General features: G+C 46.4%; 1 protein-coding gene across 5 annotated transcripts in view; it reads right to left on the minus strand.

Moving 5' to 3' along the window:
• Positions 1-16,506: 16,506 nt before the first annotated feature.
• Positions 16,507-19,023, minus strand: part of SVIL (supervillin) — a 225,636-nt gene continuing 223,119 nt past the window's right edge. For all 5 annotated transcript variants that reach the window (XM_037837957.1, XM_037837956.1, XM_037837958.1 and 2 more), the window contains 2 exons: positions 17,614-17,769; positions 16,507-17,504 (listed from right to left, as the gene is read on the minus strand). In XM_037837957.1, coding sequence (XP_037693885.1) covers positions 17,418-17,504; positions 17,614-17,769 — 243 coding nt within the window. In that variant the 3' untranslated portion in view covers positions 16,507-17,417. The remainder of the gene's footprint in view (positions 17,505-17,613; positions 17,770-19,023) is intronic.

Here is a 19,023-nt window from a genome sequence, read left to right on the forward strand (position 1 = left end):
AAAATCTACCTGATGAGCATTCAACTTTAAACTACTTCCCTTCCCCCAGGTTCTCATTGGACCTTTGCGAATGGCTTCACAGTCACCGTGGGAACCAGCATGCATCGTGGAATCTACTTCTAGAAACACTGATTTCGGGGTCCCCTGTCCCTGCATGGACCTATTGTCAGGCCCACCATTTCCAGTGGCCCCGTGGTCATCCATCATGCTACTGTTTCAGAGTTTGCTTAGTCATTGCAGGATCACTGGGCACTTGGGTTGCTTCCTACACATTTCTGTTAGAAATAGCCTTGCTGCCCCCCCAATCACTTTTGCACTTGTTGCAGACTTCTCAGCTCTTTAAGCTTTTGCTGGGTGTATGTCCCTCCTCACCCAAGGTAGGGACACAGTTTAACCTCTGCATGCCCCTCACTGCCCACAGCCCTGCTGAGCCCAGAGGGGTGCTTTACAACCCAACAAGCTATTTGTGGAGCCCTGGCTATGTGCCAGATGTGGGATCAGCCGCAGTCTGTGCATCCTCTCGTGTCATCCTCCAGCAACCCTGGGAGAAGGTGCCACTGTCATCCTCTTTTCATAAACGGGGTAACCACCCCTTGGTGCTATTAGGTAACGTCCCGTGCATTACAGCCCATCCCAGCTGCACACACCTGCTCAGCCCGGCTCGGGGAATTTACCTGGGCAGGGTGGGGCGGCTCGCTGGCCTTGGTGGGAGACGCCTGGCCTGTCCCTGGCTGAGGCTGGGTAGCCTTTGTGAATGGGGAGCTTAGGAAGAGCCTTCCTCAAGACTAGCCCCAGGCAGGATCGCACAGTTGAAAGCTATCGTTTGCCCCCCTGCTAATTCCACATAGAACCCTCACTCCTCCCACGATGGGCACCCCACACCTGTTGGTCCCCAGGCCCCCTGTCTGCCATGTGTCAGCCTGTCCATCCCGCCAGGCTCGAGGCAGACTGACCCCACATTACCATCCCAGCTCCAACCCCAGACTTAAGTTTCCAGAACAGGTGCTATGTCTTCCCCCAGTTCCTGCTGGTGAGGGAGGCAGGATGGCCCTGCTCTCCAAGGCCGTCCTAAATATTTCAGAGGAAGAGAACTGCACACCCGAACTCCACCCAAGAGGCTCTGAAAACCAGCTTCCCATGGCCCTTCAGTGAATGAGAGACGGCAGAGCCCTGAAGGAGAGAGGACGGAGCCCCAGCCCCTTCCCTTTCCCAGCCTCCTGCCGAGAGGCTGGGCTCAGGCAGGCCCCGTCCGGCCCGGGGCAGCTGCTCGGCACTGGGGGTTGGGAAAGGATGGCCACTTCCTCCTCAGCTCCCTAAACGCATATTTCCACATTCAGAGAAAAGTGGCCTGCTTTCAATTATGAACCCCAAAAGAGGTTCCTGCCTGATAATCACAGATTCAAATGTGTCTGTACTGGAAAAGCCCTTCTGATATCACCTGGTTTGGGCCACCTGCCTCCAGACAGGTAAGGCTTCGTGTCATCATTTCACAGGTGAATGGACATGCCCAGTGACTTGCTGAAGATGACCTGTCTCAGACGCACCAACGGGGCATCACCAAATACATACCAGATCAGCTCTGGAAGCGCAGCCTGACAGCAAACATCTCACATCACGTGAGTTTCCTTTAGAAAAGTAGTGCATTCTTATTTGAGAAATGAGGAATATAAAAAGAATAAAGAGGAATATAAAAACTGTCCATTATCTCATCACCTGGAGATAACTCCACATTAACACTTTGGTATATTATATACAATCTTCTTCATGCATATTCTTTTTACGTAATTATGCTCATTTGTATAAATTTTCACAGTAATTGAGTAATTAAGAGATCTTTATAAATATGCTCTTGATAACTATGCACATTTGTTATATATCATGCCAACATTTTCTTAAATGTTTCTTTAGGTAACACCTGGTCCATCCCAATTCTCTGCCATTATGAATAATGCTGGGATTAACATTTAGGGAGCAAGTTTTTCTGTATTTTTGTGAATTTCCATAATACAGATTTCCCGAAAGTGGAATTACTGGGTCAAATGACATGAGCTTTTTGACGGTTCTTGGCAAATGCAACCAAATTGGTTGTCAGAGGAGGTGTGTGCTTGCACACTCCCACCAGCATTGCCCGTTCCACTGCTCCCTCTCCACGTGGCCTGCTGTCATCAAATACTTACAATACTTGGTAAAGCTCTCAAAGCGCATCAGCGTCTTCAGGCATGACGTGCTCTATCACTTCCAGCTCTGTCAGGCGCTTGGACCATAATGACTACATTTAGAGAGTTTCCTAGGGATCAGGCTCTGTGCTAAGCACCTTCCATGCATTACGGCCCTCAAGCTTCACAGCCCCCATGAGGAGTCTGGCTCCTGGCCAAAATCCTCTGTGTGCCCTTTCGGCCTCGACCTGGGCAATTACAAAGGCTTTACCTGGCTGTCCTCACTGGGGGAAGCTGCTCTCCTCACATAGACTTGGTGCACGGCCAGTGCACGGCAGCCTCTGGAGGGAATGCAATGTGCCGAGGACTTAGCCATACCCTTTGGCCCGCCAAGCTCGTCTGCATAGCTGCCTTCCTGCCCAAATCCCTCCGTTTGGAGGCCTCTCTGTCGGGGGCTTGAGGCCAAAGCCTTCCTCAGACAGCTCTGCTGAGATGTCCTCACGGGGAGCTGGGGGAGGTGGAGGCCTTGAAGATACTTTCGTCTGCTCTGACATAGAATTCAGTACTTTTGCACTTCCAGTCCCTCTCCTTTTCTCCCCCCAGATCCCCAGGTCTCCCAAACAGCAAGAGCCTTTTGTTCAGGGCTCTCTCTCTGCAGCTATTCTGATCACCTGACCCTTGCCCAGGGCTGCTCCACAGGAGAAAATGGAGTCATGAAGGAGCTGGCACTCTCTCCAGTTTAGCCTCTTCCTTATATTATTGCAGTAAGTGATTAAAGGCTAGACTGTTGCTTTCGTTTTGGCTTGTTGTCTTCGTCAGTTACTTTGATACCTGGTAGCTCAGCTCTCATCTTAGCTCAGTTCCTGACATAACTTGTCGGGTTTTACTGTTGCCTTTGCTTTGTGGATAAGAAGCCTGAGACACAGAGAGGTTAAGTGAGTTGCCCAATGCACACCACTGATAGGTGGAGAAGATTCCAAATCAGCCTGACCCCTGCCGCTGTGCTTCTCACCAGCAGTCTTAAATGTCAGGGGATAATCCCAAAGGCAGGCCTGGGCCTCTGCCCTAGGTGGATTCTGACATCTAGTTCTAAGTGAGAAAACCAGGCAGAGCTTCCTACGTGGTTGCTTGACGGTGAGGTCAAGGGGTAAGCCTGCCAGGGTCAAACCCACAAAACCAGCCAGCAGCCTTTGACTGTGCCTGATGTATTCAACCCCATAAACAGTTGAACTGTTTGTGATGTGCCAAGCTCTCTGTGGGAGAGTTGGAGATCAGAAACACATCATCCTCTCCCTCAAAAGCTTATAAATGAATCAAGAGGTGAAGGTAAACACAATTGACTTATTTAAAGGTGGACTTTGATAAGACCCATAAGAGAGATACGATTCAAGTGCCTTGGACATTCAGAGGAGAGAAATCACAACAGGTTGGAGAGCTTCATTGAGAAGTCGCCATTTAAGCTTCCTGAAGGGTGAGAAGAATTTATCAACAGAGATGGCAAGAAAGAAGGAGGGGTGTTGAAGGAATGGAGAGACGTTCTGTGTAGGAGATGAGGGAAGTAGACTTGAGGGGTGGAGTTGGCCAAGCCCAGGTGTCTGCCCATCGTGTAAGCTACAGGACTGAAGGCTGTGTCCACTGCCCAGGGGGAGATGAGAGGCCTGGCCTGGGGCAGTGCCCAGGGAAATGGAGGGGAGAGCTGAGTTTAGGAGAGGGATGAAGAGGGCATGAAGGAAGTTTGGTGGGACTGCAAGTGAGACAACAGATTGGAGAGAGTTCACAGAGATAGAATTTACCAGACAGTGTGATGAGGGTGAGGGAGATTCATTTGTCATTCCTTGAATCCCTGATACCTCTTTCTCTTTCCCCACACATCAACCCAGTAGCAGGTCCTTCTGGGTCCTCCTTGATAACATATCCTAGAGGCATCATTTTCCTCCAGCTCTGCCACCACCACCCTGGTCCAGGATCCCATCACGGCTCATCTGCCTCACTGCAAACACCTCCAAGTGGCCTCCTGGCTTCCACTGTGGTCACCCTGCACACAGTCTCGCTGTGGCCAGAGTCAGGGGATCTTGTGAATTGTCATCCAAGCAGGACGCATTGAAAGCAAAAAGAGGCACTTCTAATAAGCACACCAGGACAAAAGACAGAAACCAGGATTTTCCTGGGCAAACCTGGACATATCAACCCCCTAGCCAGAGGGATCATTTTCAAACACAAATTACATCATGTCATGCTCCTGCCTAATGGGCTCCAATGCAATTAGAACAAAGCCCGGCATGCTCTCATCCCTGACCCTCATCCCAATCTCATTTTCTCCATCCCACCTCTCTTTTCCATGTGTTCTCCCCACACTGTCCTTTCATTTCCAAAAACTTACACTTGCTGATCCCTCTACCTGAACACTCTTCCCCAGGTCTTCATGGGACCTGCCCCTGCCAACCATTCAGATCTCTCATATGCCATCTCCCCAGGACCTTGCTGATAAATCTTCCCCAGCTCTCCAGTCAATTCTCTTGCACTTAGCACTGTCTGACATTAAATTATTTAGGGACTTCTGGTTTCAGCTCCAACACATAAAAGCTTACAAGTCATCACTCCTTACAATCCTGTCCTTACAATAAGAAAAATTTGGATGAACTGAAAACCAAGACCTTTCCTGGACCCATCAGAGAACTGAGGTCTCAGGGGACCCACCACCCTCATATCCTGAAAGACAGGTGCATCCAGAGAGTCCCAGCTGAGATCTGCTTACCTGGAGCAGAAGCTGTGAGCCATCAACTGGTAGGACACCTCAATGGTAACTTTGACAAATTGCCAAGCTTTGGTATGGACTAGTGTGAGAGTGAGAAAATCCTGGGGTCACAGTCTTAGGGCCCCCTCTCACTTGTATGGGCTCCAGGAACCCTACCAGTTTCTCATGGTGAGGATCTGAGGTCCTGGCAGGGATGAGAAGAGTAATCCTTGAGAAATACATCCAGCATTTTCTCCTTAACAGTGGTCCATCCTCAGTGAGGGGAACGAGCCTCATCTCAGAGCCTGGAGGAATGGATTCCTCTCACTCTAGCCCTCTCCAGCCTTCCTATCTCACCTAAGGTGGGGAGAGAAGCTCTCCAGGAAGAAAGATTACAGGACAGATTACAGGGCAGACTAAAAAACTGAGATTTAATTGGAGGATTACAGGCCTGTTCTACACCTTATCACACCAGCAGAACTTGATGTAACTATAGTGGATTTCAGCTGAGAGAGCTGCAAGACAGACAGACTCTGAGGAGGAGCGCTTAGGGAAACACAAACTCAAGAGGGGAGAGAAAAAACAAAAACAAGGACACTTGAGGAATTTAAAGCCTCTGGCACCTATAGCTACAGTAAACCTTAAATGAACCCCAATCTCTAGTCAGATTAACAAAAATTCTCACACTGGAGGCCTCATTACCTCAGTTCCTATTACCTGATATAACACACCTGGCTTGCAACAAAAGAATTGCAGATCCTGCCAAATCATGAGAAAAGCTACAGTCTAAAGAGACAAAACAAGCATCAGAAGAAGATTCAGATGTGACAGATTTTGGAATTATCGAACAGGGAATTTAAAGTAACTGATTAATATGTTAAGGGCTCTCATGGAAAAAGTGGGCAACATACGAGAATGAATGGCTAATGTAAGCAGAGGGATGCCATTCTAAGAAAGGATCAAAAGGAAATGCTAGACATCAAAAATACTAACAGAAATGAAGACTGCCTTAAAGGGCACATCAGTAGATCTGACATGACTGCAGGAAGAATCAGTGAGTTTTAAGATGTGAAAATAGAAATTTTCCCAACTAAAATGCAAAGAGGATAAACAATGAAACAACAGAACATCAAAGAATTGTGAGATAATTGCAAAATATATAATTGGAATATAAGAACATGCATAGAGCAGAAAAGATATTTGAAGTGATAATTGCAGAGAACTTTCCAAAATTAAAGAGACATCAAACCACAGATCTAGGAAGCTCAGTGGAATAAAATTACTTTCGTTTGTGTTGCTATTTATTACCTGCCCCCCTTCCTCCCCTGCTAGTATGCAAGCTGCTTGAGCACATCTGTCTTGATTATCTCCATATCTCTAGAGTCTAGAAAGTACCCAGAGCATAGGAGATACTCAGTAAATATTTATCAAGTGAATGGAGAGGAGTCTGATTGGTTTTGAGCCTTGGTGTCTGCAAGAATGATGAATAGCTTGAAAAGAAGCAGGGAAGTCAGGAATAGGCATTAGGTTGGGGTTAGGCAGAGTACATGTGTGTGCGTGTGAAAATGAGTTCAGTGAACCGTACTTCCTGAACTACTGTCAAGGCCGTTATTAGTCTTTGGATTAACAGTCCTGAACCAGTGGCCTTTATCCTCGGCTTACCTTCCTTATTTGGTGCCTAATCCAGTACCTCCAGCATCATGAGAACAATCCAATGGTCCTTCACTTGACAATGAGCATTCATTGGGGTTGGGTTGACCTTAGTTGGCACATGTTGGCCTGGTGCCAGGAGCCTCTGGGCTCCATACTACATGTCTGGCTCACAAACTGTATCTATAGCTGAGATGTGTGTGTGTGCAGTACACTCATGGGACTTTGACACCCTGTCTCTTTCTGAGCCCTAGCAGCCTTCATTCAGCTGACCAAGAAGACTCCTGATGAAAAGCAGTAAGTGTCAGTGGTGGAGATCCAGGCAGCTGGCTCACCCAATGTCCCCATAGCGTGGACGAACAGCCTGTGTCTGCTGGGTACCCCCAGAGTCACCACCCAGTTTAGGACACCACCACTTCCCACCAAGATTACAACAACTAATGACCAATCTGCCAGATTCTAGCTTTAATGCCCTCCAACAATTTTCTACCTGTTAGCTAGAGTGGTCTTGAGAAACAAAAAGATTGGTCCTCTTTTATCTCATTTCAAACACTTCAATTGCTCCTTGTTTCATTCAGGATGAAAATCCAAATTCCTGGGCATGGAATTATTTAACCTGCTTTCCTTGCCAGCCTCAACGCTGTCTCCTGTCCCATGACCCCCCACCCCCACTCCCACCCCCAGCTTCCTCCGCCATTTTAAATTATTTGTGGTTCTAGGAAGGAGCCACCTCAAAGCTTTCACATGTCCTCCCTCCATCTGGTTAACTCTATCATCCTTTGGATTTAGGTGAAATGTCATTTCCTATGGGAAGCCACTTGTGTCCCCACTCCCAAGTCCGAGTTAGTGCCCTTCTTATGGATTCCCACAGTATCCCATGCTGACCTCTGTTGTCACATTTGTCACATGATATTTTTTTAAATTCAGTTTTATTGAGATATATTCACATACCATACAGTCATCCATGATGTACAATCAACTATTCACAGTACCATACTATGGTTGTGCATTCATCACCCCAATCTATTTTTGAACATTTTTCTTACACCAGAAAGAATCAGAATCAGAATAAAAACTAAAAATAAAAAAAGAACACCCAAATCATTCCCCCCATCCCACCCTATTTTTCATTTAGTTTTTGTCCCCATTTTTCTACTCATCCATCCATACACTGGATAAAGTGAGTGCGATCCACAGGGTTTTCACAATTACTCTGTCACCCTGTGTCACATGATATTTTAATTGCCTATTTTCTTATATCTATGTCCCATTTGTATGGAAGCTCTCTGAGAAAGTATTAATTATCCAAAGCTTGGAAATAAGGCACAAAGATTATTCCATGCCCAATACCAGACCATCATCTAACAAGCCTGCTTTAGGGCTTCTAACTCTCCAGGGTTGCAATTCTGTTTGATTTACAGTACTAGTGATTGGGGCCCAGAGTTCATGGAGTTTTATTAATAAGGTTATATTGCACAAACAACAAATTAATCTTATAAAAACAGTACACAAGGCTACTCTCACACAAATGCTGCCAAGAAAAAAAAAAAAACCCAAAAAACAAAAAAACAAAAACAAGAATTGGCAGTGTTAGAAACAACTTGTAGCTAAAAGAGAGCCCATTCCCTGTCTTCCAGACCCAGGTGTGTGGATGAGCTTGCAGCCAAGGATCAGTAGAAACACAGGAAAGATTTTATCGGGTCTGAGAGAGAGCTCCTCATCCTCCACTCTTGGGGTCATTCTGTTTTGCCCCCCACATCCCCTAGTCTTAGTGCTCGGGGAGGAGGGTGTTTCCTTGTTTTCTGATATTCTCCTCGCTGGCACTACACATCCTCTTCCCCTTCCTCACCCTCTGTATTAGAGTGAGCTGACTCCTGTAATAAATAACCCCAAATCTCAGTGGCTTAACAGAATAAAGTACTTCTCATGCCTGTCATGGTACAGTGCGGTTTGCTTGAAGATGGGTGTTGTGCCAGTTTGGATGTATTATGTCCCCCAAAATGCCATGTTCTTTAGTGAAATCTTGTGGGGGCAGATGTGTTAGTGTTGATTAGGTTGGAACCTATTGATTGGGTGTTTCCATGGAGATGTGACTCAGTCAACTGTGGGCAAGATGTTTGGATAATTTCCATGGAGGTGTTACCCCACCCTTTCAGGGTGGGTCTGAATTAAATCACTGGAGCCCTATAAAAGAGCTGACAAACAAAAGGAGCTCAGAGCAGCCTAGAGAGACATTTTGAAGATGGCCATTGGAAGCTGACGCTGACACTTTGGAGAATGACATTTTGAAACGCTACCTGGGAGCAAGCAAACACTAGCCATGTGCCTTCCCAGCTAACAGAGGTTTTCTGGACACCAATGGCTTTGTCCAGTGACGGTATACTCGTGGTTATGCCCTAATTAGGCCTTCAGACTGTGACTTTGCAACCAAATAAACCCCCTTTATAAAAGCCAATCCATTTCTGGTGTTTTGTGGAATGGCAGCATTAGCAAACCGGAACTGGTGTAGAGGAGAAGTGTTCTGCACTGCATTCAGGAACTTGGGCTTCTTTGTCTCCACTGTACCCTAGAAGCTCAAGTCCTCCCATCCCCTGCATCTGGCCGGCCAGTGTGAGGAGAGAGGCTATGGGCATTTGCAGCAGGTATTTAGGGGCCAGACCTGGAAGGGAAATGTGTTACTTCTCTCCACTTCCATTGGCCGAATGTGGTCACATGACCCCGCCCTCCTGCAAGGGAGGCTGGGATATGGGGGTAGCCAGCACCAGGGAAGGAGAGGGAATGGGGATGCAGAGAGCAGCGACAAGCTCTGTCACCCACCCCCTGGTCCCTGATTCCGTCTGTCCTTCAAGAGCCCGAGTAGGTAAGGACAAGCTGCATCTCGGAGTGACTCAAGAGGAGCAGAGAGGGAAGGGCACTCTCCAAAGTTTCTGTTCTGTGCACGACGAGGGTCTCCACTGGACTGAGCTTGGGTTTCCCACCAGCCTAGCCAGCGGATGAAAGTTGGAGTAGGATTTTACTTGATTTTGGAACAAAAGCAAGAAGGGTGTCATTTCTTGCACATCTGAATTTGGGACATAAACGTCATTCCTGAAAAATCTTTTCAGATGCAGTCAGCCTCTCCCAAACCCCTAAAGCATACCTCGTCTGCCCCCTGGTGCCCATGGGGAGCTGTGCAGGTGGACTGTAAGCACCTCTGAGCGTGGGTTGTTCTGACTTGGTGCACAGACTAGCACAATGCACATGGTAGGTGCACAAGAAATCGTTGGACACATCTTGGATGGTAAGAAAGGAAGGAGCCAACACTTAGTGGATATTTGGATTATCAGCTAAATCCCAGTGAGTCCCCCCACTCCACCCACTCGCCACCCAAGGAGTTTCAATCTTGGCTTAATTTCCTCTTCCTCTAAGTGTCCCCACTTGCACACATGGGGTTGAAACAGACCCTTGTTCTCACTCTGACTGCCCAGTAGCTGCAGGCAGGAAGGACACTCAGAGTTGAATCTGGCCTCAAAAATAACAGGAAGCAATGCTATCGGAGGTTTGAATGAAGATGCAATCCCTTTGGATTGCATTTATGGGTTCAGAGGCTCATATCACAGATCGATAGTTTCCCTGCCCCCTTGTTGGACAGATCTGGGTGTCACGGTGTAAGACGGGTGTTAGCAAAAGAGTACATGAGTTGGCAAGGGCTCAGGAGCCATGAAGTCAATTAATTATTTTATGGGCTCATCCAGATATTTACTGAGGACCTACAGGGTGTTAAGGAGCTAAGTAGGACTCAGCCTCCTTGGCTTTGAGAGGAGAATGATGCTCTCCTCACATCCCACATTTTAAGAGGGAAGACAGTTTTGTTTTTACTTTGAAAATTGTGCTTTGTCAGAAGGGACTGCCAAAAGGGCCACATCCTAGCATAGCATTTAGACCGACGGCAGGTGCTCAATAAATATTTGCAGGATGAATTAGTGAATGAGAAAGCATTTTGCTCTCAGAGGTTGAGTACACAAGCCTGACACTGTGGTTTTGATCGGGTGGGACCCTGAGCTGGTGATAAATGGGGTGACATTGTGGACTGCACACCCTGATGTCTCAGCTGCTTGGAGCCACTGTCTCCCATGTGACTTGATTTCTCCTCGCTGAGCCCCCTGCCAGGTGGGAAAGGAGCAGAACATGAAGAAACGCATGTGTCCTGCCAGGATGGGGGGGCCGCAGGGGACGGCGAGGCCCCCCAACACCAGCTTTGCCCCATGGCCCTGCCTGAGTCCCTTTCCCCTGGACGCGGCCGCTGGGCTGTGGTACCCAGTCTGCTCCGAGGCCGGGCATGAGGTAGGGGACGGGGCAGGGGCAGTCACGGTCCCCGGAGACCCTGGGAAACGAGGCAGAAGTTGGAACGATGACACAAGAACTCTCGGTCCTGACACGTTCACCATCTAGGAAAACTGAATTTAAAATGAGTTCCTGATCATGCCGTTTTCTCAGCTTGGTTATTCAGCAAGTTGCATAGATGCGTGTGGATCATCTCAAGTGTGGCTAATTAAATATTTGAGAAATAGGTTTGGCACTTTTCATCAGCAGAGCACTTTCCTGACATTAACTAATTGACTCACCGTCATTCTATAGACGGCAAAGCTGGCTAAGGAAAGACTTTTGAAGAAGCCAAAACACAACAAAGAAAGTGTATGGTAGTTGGGATCCTTATAGCAAGATGCCCTGTGGCCCGCTGGACCCCAATCCTCGGGAGGTTTCATTTAATTGTGCAGTTTGTCACTGCTGCCACACGCAATGCCGGCCAGTGGCTTTGCTTCCAGGAACATTCCCTGGAGCCTCCAGTGGGGACAGACTCTCCCAGGGTCGACCCCATCACAGAGTTCGAATCCTCTGTGCTGGAAATAAGTTAACGTGTGGAGATGGGGTCAGTGACTAGGTCTCATCCTGCTCCATTGCCCAGGAACTGCCGGCTCCTGCTGAGGTCAGGACTCAGGTCAGAGGCCGGGAGGGGCTCTGGAGGTGATGCCGTGGCTTCTGCCGATGACAGATGTGCCACCTGCTGGCCCTGCAGCCCTCCCCTCGGCACCACCAGCCCGCAGCCAAATGCCAACTTCTGTCTTCAAGAACCCCCGTATTTCCTTCTGTGGTCTTCTCAGCTGGGAGCCCCGGCTTCACCAGCTGGAGGAATGTAGGCGCATGTTATTTCAAAAGTAATATAAATCTGTCAAAGAATCATTTGCATATCCAGAGCCACCATCTTACCCGGATTAAAAGTAGCATGAATGAAGAGACTAAAGACTTGGTTGATGGGCTAGTGGGAATGAGGTCTTACTTATTCCAGTGGAAGTTCCAGAATTCCTACCTAGGAGGGGCCATAGAAACTATCTGGCTGGGGCAGGCTGTGATTGCATGGCCAACGGTCTACTTAGACTCCGGGGGAAGGAGCTGTGCAGAGACAGCAGGATACAGAAGTCAGAAGCAAAATCAAATTCCACCTCTACCTTTTCCTAGCAGTGGGAGGTTGGGAAGTTACTTAACTTCAGTGATGTGCATCTATAAAATGAGGATAACAAGGACCTCACGGGGTATTTGTTGGGATTTGACAAAATCATGCAGAGAAAGCACTAGTATCAGGGCTCAGCAGGTGGGAAACACAGTTTCTTCTCCTTCCTTTCCTAAGACCCTCCTCAATGCAGCATGATAATAGGCCTTCGGTTGTCTCCATGAGTCAATAATCATCAGAGGCAGATGGAGCAGCAACAAATACTCAGATCTGGAGACAATCCTTGGATTGTGTCATCCATAAGAGGTCTGCTGTCTTAGCCAAGTCACTTAAGCTTTTTGTGCCTTGGCCTTTTACCTATACCATGCCCAATCTATCTCACAGGATCATGCAAAGTTCTTTTTTTTTTAAAGGACTGAAAGTACTTTAATATTGAAAACAGCAAGAGTAGTGCAAGATTCAGAAACATTTAATATTTTCAGTGCAAAAGAATAATATCTTGTCTTCTCGAATCGTCATTGGGTATCTGCAAAAAATGGAACTATTTTGTGGAAGCCCTACTCTAGCATTTTCCACGTAGTATATTGTTGGTTGGAGGTTTCAGAAGCATCTCCCTAGAAAGACCAGTCTGGAAGGGTTGACATTCAGCTGCAGTGAGAGTTCTCCCCATCCTTTCAGGCCTCTTCCTGGGCTTCCTCCATGCAGCAGCCCCCCTTCCTTCCCCCTTCCTCCCTCCAGGCAGGTAGGACTCCCATTGCAGCTTTATCTGTACTTCTCAGGGAATTTCTTATCATTCAGTGCTCCCCGGAAATACCGGCTCTGTGGGGCTCAGCACCTAGCTACACCCTACATTTGCATTCTCCATTGAGCCTTGCACTTTGCAGCCACTCATCATACCAGGTGTGCACGGGTGAATCCAGGCCAGTGCCGGTAATAGCAGGTCTGGTGTGTTTGCACATGGTGCTAGAAACACACTGTGCAGGCAATGTGCCTGCCACCAGCATTGGTTTGAACTTGTGGGAAAGCTTCCAGAACTCTCCGCAACTTTGATAAGACTGTGAAGGAATGCTAGAGCTAAGTCGTTTTGCTCTGTGCCTTCCATGACTGTAGCTTGCATCCATTTCATCCCCTGTAATTTCCTTTTCAATCTCAGCAAGCTCAGTAGAGGGTCAGTCCTTTATTAGAAATGAGGGATGCCCGTCTGTTAATCTTGCCTCCCAAAGAATCCTCATGGAGCCACATTCTACCCTGAGTGTTCCAATGATGCCTTATGTTAGCTCTTTGTGATTCCTGATTTAAAAAATGGGACGGCTTCCTTCAGGAAGCTTGAGATCCTTGGAGGGGAGTAGCCACGCCACTGAAGGATGCAGATGGAGGAGAAAATGGAAGACACATGGACACAAGGGAAGATGCAATTTTTTTTTCTTTAATAAATATGAGCATACCCATCTATGTCAGTAGATGTAAAGAAAAATCTGGAAGAATGTAAATCAAATTATTGAAGTACTTGTATTTGGGACATGGGATTATCTATGATTTTCAATTTCTCAATTATATGTCCTTGCAATGTTTGCATTTTTCACATGGATCAAATGTTAGTAAACAGCTTTCTTAAGGTGTAATATAAATACAATAAAATAAGCCATGTTAGTCAGCTTCAGTGCATTTATAGAGTTGTGCAGCCATCACTCACTGAATTTTGGAACATTGCAGCACCTCCCAAAGTCCCCTCATGCCCCTTTATCACCCCCACTCCCATCCCTAGCCCAGTACCAAACTGCCTCTGTCTGTATAGAGTTGCCTTTTCTGGAAGTTTCATATAAACAGAATCAAACCCCAGGCAGTCTTTTCTATCTGACTTCTCTCACCGAGCGGTGCTGCTGAGTTTAGGCCTCCGTGTTCCGTAAGCTGCCGATGAGCACCCGCTGTGGCTGCACCATGGTTTGTTCATCCGTTCCCCTCTGGACGGCTGTGTGTGTTTCTGGGTTTAGGCTATTATGGACAAAGCTGCCACAAATATACTTACACAAGTCTCTGGTGGACCTCAGTGCTACTTTTATAATCAGAAAAACCAAGACTAAACAGAAAACAACCCACCCTTAGGAACCAAAATGAATTCTCAAGACTGTTTCTGGAATACATCTCCCTTTGCAAAAACGCAAGGTCTAAGGGCAGGGCAGATATTTTAAAATAAGGAGCGAAGGGAGTGGGCTCCTGGGCAGGCTTTCTCTTACTCTAACTTGGAGAATCCCAAAAGGATCAAATAGAGAATTGTTTCACTCCTCAGGAACTTACTTGTATTCATAGAGTTCATCCAAATCTGAGATAGATTGGCATGGTATAGGTAAAAGGCAAGGCACAAAAAGCTTAAGAGACTTGGCTAAGACAGCAGACCTCTTATGGATGATGCAATGCAAGTATTGTATCCAGATTTGAGTATTTGTTGCTGCTCCATCTGCCTCTGATGATTATTGACTCATGGAGACAACCGAAGCTTTGGGGAAAGGCCTGAAACATGCTATGCTGGTTTGGATGTATTATGTCCCCTCAAATTCCATGTTTTTCAATGCAATCTTGTGGGAGCACATGTATTAGTGTTGATTAAGTTGGAATATTGGATTAAGTTGTTTCCATGGAGATGTGACCTACCCAACTGTGAGTGGCACCTTCGATTAGGGTGTGACCTCTTGATTGAATTTTTCTATGGAAATGTGGCCCCGCCCATTCAGGGTGGCTCTTGATTGGTTTGCTGGAGTCCTATATAAAGAGCTCACAAACAGAGGGACCTCAGAGCAACTGAGAGTGACATTTTGGAAGATCTGCAGCTAAGAGAGGACAAAACGCCTCAAGAGCAACATTTGGAGAATCCCATTTTGAAACGCAACCTGCGAGCAAGCCGATGCCAGCCACGTGCCTTTCAAGCTAACAGGGGTTTTCTGGACGCCAATGGCCCTTCTGGGAAGGTACCCTCTTGTTAATGCCTTACCTTGGACACTTTATGGCCTTAAGACTGTAACTTTCTAACCAAATAAACACCCTTTATAAAACCCAATCCATTTCTGGTATTTTGCATAATGGCAGCATTAGCAAACCGGAACACATGCATACAACCTAATTACCAGTTCAGGTTTTTAGGCTAGGACCTTTCTCAGTATGTAAGGGTAGGGAGTTGTAGTTATGGAAGGAAAAGTTTCAGAAAAATCATATAAGAAAAGATCTAAGTAAAATACAAGACTGGGGTGCCCTATTTACAAAGAAATGTGGTGGGAAGCAGACTGGCAGCACGAAATGGGGAGCAATGTTTATTGCTAGTGGAGACAGACTATTTTAAAGCACTTACTTGGGGATAACCCTGTAATAATGAATTCTGCTAATGACAACTATCTAATCGAACTAAAGCCAACTTTTTACTGGAAGTTACTCTAACAACTTAAGTACCTTGACTTATACATAAGGATACAGGTGATTTCTCTAAGTGTATTTGATGATTTTAACTTCCCGCAGATGTAGGCAGCTGTGTCTCATTTTCTGATTTTGCTGCTTTCCCACTCCTCGTATGGATGCTGACCATTTCCCTGCTCCTCTCTTTACACCGATTATGGAACATACACTCCAAGCCCTCTCACCTTTTGCTTCTGCATTTGTTTCTTTGGAGAGTTCTACTTGATTTTGTCTTATCTACAGTTTCTAGGTACCTGACTACATTCCTTGACTTCAACTCTCATGCGTTCATATCTCGGCTATGGTAAGGATACTATGATCACCAGCATGGCTTGAGCACGTGATAATTTCCAAACAGCTTCCCCTTGATCCTTGCCAGGGACCCTTTCTCATAGGCAGGATGGCTACTGTCGTCTCCTTTTCCCAAAAGAGGAAACCGAGGCCGGAGAGTCCAGCGACTGTCCGCTCTCAGTCTGGTGGACCAGAGCAGGTCACGGGCCCTCGGGGGCAGCCCAGGAGGGGAGCACACAACTAAGTCAGGAGGCTTCAGGCAGATGTGCTGGGATTCTAGAGGCTAAACCAAGACCAAAACAGTGGGGGAGGGGTTGGTAACAACTCATAGCAGGACTACAGAATATGTTCAAAACCATGGATTTGAGATTTTAAGGATAAATGAGCTTGTGAAGAGTTTTCTGACTCATTTTTACGTTTTCCAAATACCTTATATATTCAATTAAAGAAAAAAGGCACTGAGACCCTGGCTTTCAGAGGTAGTTATGACAGTTGTAGTGTAAAGAGCTTCCGTTGAATGAATGATGGTTTGCAAAAATACGTCTTCAATACAGTACTTGTTGAACTAATTTTATGGATCAGTATCTATATAAACTTATTACCTTGTATAAAATCGTTCCCTAAATGAAAACCAAAGTTACAGCAGTTAATCTTTAATAGTGAAATATTGGCTCTAGATAAGCCTTCACAAAAGATGTTTTTCAGAAAGGAACATACTTGGAATTCAAGGTAAAGCAATCAATTAATTTTGTGTTTATTCTGAAGCTTTTATTTTGGAGTCCGATATTCCAAAGAGACGTGTTTCATGTTTACAACAGGTATTAGAAATTGAGATGTCTTTATTTCTACTATTTTAGAGTAAAATCGTAGATAATGTTCCAAACCATCATCAAAAATGCAGACCAAACTTTTCTGTATATAAACTGTACATAAAAACAAGGCACTATACATTTTTTTTTTGGGAGATATTAAGGTAGAAAGGTGGATTCGCATAGATTCTTAAAGATTCCATGCCATTACGTACAGATTCTTTGTTCATTTTAGCACCTGCGGCAGTACTCAGAACAAGTCAGGCTTAATGCTGAAGGTAATGTTTCTGAACGTGTGTAAAGATACGCATTGGTGGGAGAGCTAATTCAATAGAAGCAACTCCATCTACTTTTTAATATGATTTTGACACCAAAGAGATCTGAAAAGTGAATGAATACATATTGCTTTGTTAAATATGTACGCGATTTATATGGTGTTTATATAAATATATATATATTTTAGAATCCACAAACTATGAAAATAACACTTTATAAAGAGAACTGCTTCAAAAAAAAATAGGCAACGCCTGGCTGGGATAAGAGGGCAGGACTGCAGCTGCTGCCGAGCACCCCCGGCTGAAGTGCACATCAAAGAGACTTTTATTAACATCACCTGCTGGGTGGCGGAGAGCGTTTCCAAAGAGTTCTCTGAAACATTTACAAAATGCACAACTCCAGGACAGGTGGGTAGAGCTAATAACGTCAGGTTCTGAAAACTCTGATTAAAAAATATATTTTTTAAAAATACCAGTCCAAAAAAAAAAAAAATGCCATTTTCCTGGTCCAACGGTACTGGAGGTGACGGCAGGGGTCCCGCCTGCTCTCTCTCCCGGCAACAGGTGTGGTGCTCAGAACAGACCTTTGGCTTTCTTCAGGTTTACCTGCTTCCAGGAGGGCAGGGCGCTGTACTCTGCTCTGGTCATGTCTAGTGCAAACTGAAGGCAGAGGAACACGATACCCCACGGGGTGAGCACTCGGATGCACAGCCTGAGCACGCTCCTCAGTAGCTCCTGTATCGACCCCCCAACTCCCCAAAACACTTACCTCAAAGTCTTCATCGGTCAGGTAAATTTCAAGCTTTAGAGGGTCGACGCCTTCGGGGAGTGGCCGGGCCAGGAGGTCAGCCAGTGGGTAGATGGTCTTGCAGAGCCTGGCCAGGACGTCCTCCACGAGGGTGATCTGGTTAGAAACTTCTGTATCCTAGAGAGGAGGAGGGTAGAGAGGAGCTCACCGGGTCCCACAGCCGGGCAGGCGGGATAAAGTGCTTGCAGACGGATAACCCTGTCCCATCCCAGCACGGTAGAGGGGCAGGGCCATTTGCTGCATTTCACCGAGGAGGAGACGGAGGCTCTGAAATGTGAGTTGCCCCAAGTCCCACAGTCCTCCCAATTTCTAAACGTTTTCTCGCCCCACTGCAAAGCTAAAAATAAATCTCGTTCTCAGGGCTGCCTCGGAAAAAGGTTTAGTGACCATCATGTGTCGGTTATAGCATGAGATTATTTAGTTTGAAGTCTAAACACCAGAAGCATCCAAAGAAAGGAATTTGTTTTGAAAGTATTTCTAAAATAATTAAGCTCAGAAGAAATCATGCCTCCCTCCACCCCCGCCCCAGATCTTAACCCACAGTAGAAGAAGGAAGTAAGAGCATGCATCCAGGACATGCTGGGGCTGCATCAAGCTTTTTCTTTCATCTCTTCATTAATCATGGTGCTCATTGAATCTGGACAGGCCATTCTGAGTAACTGTCTTCCTGCATTCATCTGGGGATGCTCCCCTCTGGGTGCTGGGGGGAGCTGCTGCGCGTTCCAGCAGGACCTGGGGCAGACTGGGGACAAGGGTTTGGCATGGTGCAGCCAGCATTTGACCCTGGCTCTTCCCCTTACTACCGGGAAAATCGGAGCGAGCAACTCTGGGTCTCTGGGCCTCAGTCCCTTCAGCGGTAAAATGGGGCTAAGAAGACAATGAATCGTAAAGGACTGTTGTGAAAATTAAATGAGGAAATTAATGTAATGTGCTTGGAGCAGTGCCAGGCCTGGTGCAGGTTTTCGGTAAATGTGAATTACTATTATGATTTGTTGGCCTGGAAGCCAAACTGCCCACCGGCTGAAGACACAGGATGTTATACAGCCCACCGCGCCCCCCAACTTATCCGCAGTGAATTCAGAAAAAGGATGCGATTTATACCCCTGAATTCAGACCGAGTGGGGCAGCAACAGTGCGTGTGATCCCTACAGCTTTTAGATTTCGTTGGTCACAAATTTAAGGTGAATAGAACCTTCTCCCTCTGACTATGTCAAAGATTAGGCCTTTTGATGAGCCCCTTCCCTGGGTAGATCGAATAGGCCTGGGTAAAGAGTTCTGGGTTAGGGTCAGCAGCACAGTGTGAACACTACAAAACAGGCTCTGTCCACTGATATGCAGCACAGAACTTCATTTTTGTTGAAAATTATTCAG

This window comes from Choloepus didactylus, chromosome 5, assembly GCF_015220235.1.
Source record: "Choloepus didactylus isolate mChoDid1 chromosome 5, mChoDid1.pri, whole genome shotgun sequence".
Taxonomy (NCBI): Eukaryota; Metazoa; Chordata; class Mammalia; order Pilosa; family Megalonychidae; genus Choloepus; species Choloepus didactylus.